Source organism: Notothenia rossii (genome assembly GCF_949606895.1).
Source record: "Notothenia rossii genome assembly, chromosome: 5".
Classification (NCBI taxonomy): Eukaryota; Metazoa; Chordata; class Actinopteri; order Perciformes; family Nototheniidae; genus Notothenia; species Notothenia rossii.
The window spans coordinates 45,173,070-45,178,699 of NC_136903.1; the positions used below are offsets into that span (position 1 = coordinate 45,173,070).

At 42.8% G+C, this 5,630-nt stretch overlaps 1 protein-coding gene across 2 annotated transcripts; it reads left to right on the top strand.

The window, feature by feature from the left end:
* The first annotated feature begins 457 nt into the window (after positions 1-457).
* LOC307038720 (piggyBac transposable element-derived protein 3-like) lies at positions 458-4,791 on the top strand. Of its 2 annotated transcripts, none has more exons than XM_079680342.1 (3): positions 458-1,509; positions 2,751-3,024; positions 3,186-4,791. In XM_079680342.1, the coding sequence occupies exons 2-3, from the start codon at positions 2,958-2,960 to the stop codon at positions 4,673-4,675; spliced, it is 1,557 nt and encodes a 518-aa protein (XP_079536468.1). In that variant the 5' UTR covers positions 458-1,509; positions 2,751-2,957; the 3' UTR covers positions 4,676-4,791. The 2 variants fall into 2 exon arrangements, with proteins under 2 accessions (XP_079536468.1, XP_079536467.1); XM_079680341.1 differs by having other exon boundaries at positions 458-919; positions 1,279-3,024.
* The last annotated feature ends 839 nt before the right edge of the window (positions 4,792-5,630 follow it).

Below are 5,630 nucleotides of genomic sequence, written 5' to 3' on the forward strand. Positions count from 1 at the left end.
TTCAAAGTGTGGGTAGGTGAGCCTCCCCTCAGAGAACATAAGAACAGCCGCGCCCCCCCCCTCCCAATTATTATTGCTGTTATTATTATTATTATTATTATTGTTGTTGTTGCTATAATGCAGGGGTATTCAATTGCATTTCAAAGAGGTCCAGTAAGAGAAAATTTAATTAAATGCTCTGTTTTCGCTGTCTACCTTCCGCCATTTGAAATTACTCCGACTGTTTCTCTCCTCTTGTCGTGTCTCTGTGTGTGTTTGAATCTATCGTGCTGACTGCACCGATTTGATTGGCTGAGTAGCGTCACCTCCTTAAAACATTAAACAATAACTTTTTTAAACCTTTTTATTTTTATGTTTTAAACATATTGTATAAAACTCCCCCACTACTTGTGTTAAATATGTTCTTTATTCTCGCGTCCGGGAGAGAAGCTTTAAAATGAGACTAAATGGAGTCTCTGAAAAGATTCAAATGGGATACTTTAATTAAAAAAGGCGCGGTAGTGTTACAGACAGAATATTGTTCCGGCGGAAAAAAGCTGTGATCTTGCTCTCCTGAGCAAGAAGAGAAAGAATCCCTCTTCCGGTGCTGTTATATCCTCTGCTGGCTCCTCCCCGCCAGCCGGCTCGCGTCGTCTCTAATGTCCGTTGTTGCATTTAAACCGAGGATTGGTACTTTTCACATTCAATATATGCTTAACCTCTTAAGGCTTAGTGGCCACATGCGTGGACAGCACTTTTTTAGCTCTTATGTCCACAATGGTGTACACTGCTGAATTGGGGTCTTATAGCCACATATGTGGACACTTATACTGCCATCTGGTGGTGTCAGAAGAGTATAACATACAATGGTAAAAATTCAAGATGGCGGCTAATACGAGGGATGATTCAAGTGGCCACTCCAGACACAAACATCGATCAGGTAAGAAGTCCTGCCTTATTTCATGGCTTATTCTTATTTAGATATTTATATAAGCGTTGGATATTTGTCATGACAAGCAAATTTGGAAAAAAAAGTGTAAAAATAAGAACGTAACTAAAGTACACATGAAGTACACGTTTGTGTACTTATGGACTGAAGCTCGTCGAAACAGCTAATATACTAGTAAACATGCACACATGTAAAATGAGAAAACAAGTATATCTGGTGCAGCTAAGAGGCTGTACATTGTCTAAATGTAATACATAACAATTCAATCACTAAATACATATATACATACGTAAATTAGTTGGATTAAAACGTTGTACAGTACCATTGAAATCCATTGTTTTTATTTCCAGAGCGTTTTTCTTTACACCAAGCTATGCAGCTACTTGGCTTGATTGATGAAGACAACTCAGATTTAGACCTATCTGACAATGATGATCCCATCCTGGATACAAATTACCAACCATCACCACAGGAGGAAAGCAGCAGTGAGGATGAGGGTGACAGTAGTGACAAAGAGGACCCCATTCCTGAGCCCACAGAGCACAGCAGAGGACATAAACGTCGCCGTGGTGCAGATAATGGTTAGTCAAGACCCAGAAGATTTGTGTTTATGTTATGTAGTTAGGGCAGGGGTCTGCAACCTTTTTGACCAAAAGAGCCATTTTGCTCCTTTTGCCCAAAAAATTAATTGTCTGGAGCCGCAAAACATATGTCATAGCTTGATAGCTAATAAAGTTGTATTTATTGTTATATCAGACAGAAACTACAGTTTTTTTGCATTTATTAGGCTATTTATTACGTTATATACAACTGTTAACCTCTAATAAGAAACAAAGAACTCCTATAAGGAGAATTAAAAATAATACAGAGGCCTACTTTAAAATAAATTAAACACAGCACTTGGGGAGTCATCTGCACATTTGGAGGAAACAAATATATAATTAAAATGGGCCCACTTTGAAATAAATAAAATATATAGCTGCACCCTAAAAAGAGTTAACGGTGGGGTAAGTAAGAATGGAGAAACCAGCTCGAGTGCGCTAGAGTTTGAAAATACACAACCGGAAAAAATCTGCCTCTTCCTTCAGACTTTCTTACAGAGTCCCTCCTCCAACACACACGAACGCGCACATGACCAATGAGGGCACGAGATAAATTTGTGCACAGATGGAAGGCTGACAGGCAGGTAGGCCATCCAGTTATTTTTGCCGGGCCGGCTCAGATGATTGGTCGTGCTTTTTACAGCGCTACGGCTTCCAGAGATTAATTTGTTTATGTATTTATTGTCAAAGCATTTAATATATTCATTGCTATCGGGACGTTAAGAGCATTCCATGGAATATATAAAAAAGTGTTTTCTGAAATAAATTACATACCCCATTGAATTATGACTGAAGATCGTCAGCTGTCTTCCTCTCCCGTGTTGTTCCTCGATACGTAAAGGCTGCAGCACCTTTGACAACTTCTCTCTACATATTGAACATACCGGTAAACCAGCATCGTTTGCTGTGAAAGCATATAACTATGTCCATGCAGAATTAAATCCTGTGTTCCTCCGGTACTTTTATTTTCTTTGATTTATCCATAGTTCGCTCATCGAGCCGGGGGTCAGGTTATTCACCCGCAGGAAAAGGCGCTGGCGCGGACCGTAGCAGGATGTGACGCATATTTTAGTTGACCTAATTAAAACCGTTTTGTTTTTTATTTATGTGTCACAGTATCACCTCAAAATACAAGATACGAAACATTTTCAACCATGCAACAACATTTAAATAGTCCTACAAATACCTTTATTTTCTTCTTATTTTTGTCTAAACTCAAGGGAGCCAGAGCAGAGGGCTTAAAGGGCCACATGCGGCTCGAGGGCCGCGGGTTGCCGACCCCTGAGTTAGGGCCTCAGGGCTACGTGAAGGATTGGAGGCAGAATGCTTATTTACATTGACAGGGACAGAGAGTACAGGGACAGGTTCATCCCACACTCCCAGACGTCGATGTCGAACTGTACCGATTGAGACTGATCGTGCAGAAGATGACTGAGGAGCCAACACCAGGACCAAGCCAAACCAAAAAAAATAAAAAGAGAGAGTCCAAACAAGGTAATTGTTATTATTTTAGCATGCCTTGAGGGTAAATCTTCAAATTTCATGTAAACGTCCACACAGATTCAAGTTTTTTTGCTTACATAGATAAAATGTAACTTACTGCAATAAATACTATACATACTAAATACTATTTTATTCTGATTCTGGTTGTGCAGGACGTGGAATACGCTGGAAGGCTACTCCATTGACGCCAAACCTTGCGGAGTATCAGCATCAGGACGAAAGCGATCTGGACAGACATGGCTGGACCCCACTAGAGTATTTTGACCAGTACATCGATAGAGATCTGATGACACTGATTTCAGAATGTTCTAATGCCATGTCACTGTCTAGGAGTGGGGACCCACTCAACATGTCAGTCGATGAGGTCTACCACTTTTTTGGTGCCTGTATTTTAATGTCCTGCATCCGATACCCAACCATTAGGATGTATTGGTCCAAAGCCTTTAAAATCACTGCCATCACTGACAGATTCACGCGTGCCAGATTCTTCAAACTGAGGGGAGCAATAAAAGTGGTAATTGATGATGATGTGCCTGAAGATCTGAAGATGTCTGACAAATTCTGGAAGGTGGGGCCTTTTCTGGAGCGGATTCTGCGAGGCTGCAAGTCTCTGAATCGACCTGATTGCACATCTATTGATGAGCAAATGATACCCTTCACGGGAGCCTGTCCGTACAGACAATATATTCCAATGAAGCTCAACCCAGTTGGCATTAAGAACTTTGTGTGTGCTACAGCAGATGGCATTGTGCTTGACTTTGAGCTCTATCAAGGTACACAATCACTGATCGAGAAGGTCGAAGAACCCGAGGGCCTGGGCTTGGGAAGCTTAGTCATCGAGCGTCTTTGTCAAACCCTGAAACGCGGCACAAAAGTGTATTGTGACCGGTTCTTCACCACCATCAAAGGTGCGCAACAAATGATGGAGAAGGAGCTGTACATAACTGGTACAATAATGAAGAACCGACTCGCTGGAGCGAACGACAAGTTACCCAGTGACAAAGCCATGAAAAGCGCAGGAAGAGGTACCTCATCAGAAGTGTCCGCTGAAGATGGAAAACTGTGTGTAGTGAAGTGGTATGACAACAAGCCAGTATTGCTGATGTCTGTTGTTCATGGTACACAGCCTGAGGACACCTGCCAGCGCTGGGACAAGAGGTTGAAACAATATGTCACTGTTTCGCGACCAAGCATTGTCCGTGAGTACAATACCAAGATGGGTGGAGTTGACTTGATCGATAGAATGATCAGTTACTATCGCATGAGCACCCGTACTAAGAAGTGGACAATGCGGATGGTCATGCACTTCACGGATCTGGCTTTATTCAACAGCTGGCTACTCTACCGCAAAGACCATGCAATATGTGGTGGACCAAAGACAAAACCCATCCAGTTCCTTGAGTTCCGTATGGAAGTGGCAAAGATCCTCTTGGCCCAGCATCACGGTGCAGATGCTGACCTATCGGAACAATCAGAGGAAGAAGATGCACAACAAGGGGTAAAACGTCATGTGACAGAGGTGCCCCATGTCTCGGTCCGCAGGAGGGCTAATGCCCACCTCCCAGAGATGATGGGCCTGAAGAATGCCATGCGCTGCAGACAACCAGGCTGCACTGGAAGTATAAAACAGCATATTAACTGATGGCATGTTTAAACTAAATTATGCCATAAAACATTGATTTTAATTTCTAACACTTGGACTATTCCTTGCACCCCTCTAGAATAAGCCCGAATGGTCTCAACCATATTGCATCAGTAACGTGCACTTGTTATTATAACAAGATCGCAAGGACGCTGGTAGCTCGGGAAATTGAGTGTTGTTCAGTTCGTGTGTTGTGGAACATGCGTGTCCGTGCATGAAAATATACCACACACCGAATTACAATTGCATGTTCAATTCACTACCCTGGAAGTTAATACAGTTGTTAAAGTTTGAACAGCCTGTGGACAGCCGTTCTTCCTTGCATGTCAGTCGCCGACACCTTCTTACAGAGGACAGGCACATCTAGCTGCAGCACGACCCGTATATTTCCGCACGCCGTGTTCTCAAGACATCTTTTTTTTAACATTTTCAACATGGTGGATAAATCCTTATATGCTCCCGGTAACACACTGAACGTCAACTTTGCCTCCTTATTACACTCACCCCTACTTTAGTGGGAACAATGAGTCTGCGTCTTTGATGCACAGAGGAATAAACGCAGATCATCCTCTGGCTGCAGCCTTGACCGGTACTTGCTTTTGATCAAAGTCAATGCGGAAAACCTGCACTCACAAAGGTAGGTGGAGGTGAAGGGAATGAGAACTTTTACAGCCTTTTTGGCGAGGTGGGGGAACTCGGTCTCCACAGACAGCCACAAGTGGGCAAGTGTCACTTTACTTGTCTTTTTCTCGTTCTTTTGTGTCTCACGCTGCGCCTCCCCTGAAACTCTCTGGCGCCCCCCAGGGGAGGCGCGCCTCACACTTTGAAAACCGCTGGTCGAAGGCAATTAGCAACTGATTCTAATGTCACCTAGCTGTCTTATTACATTTTCTGGTTTTGTTCCTTAGCTTTAACCAATGTGCTTCACGTCGATAGGTTGTTATTCAGTTTGCTA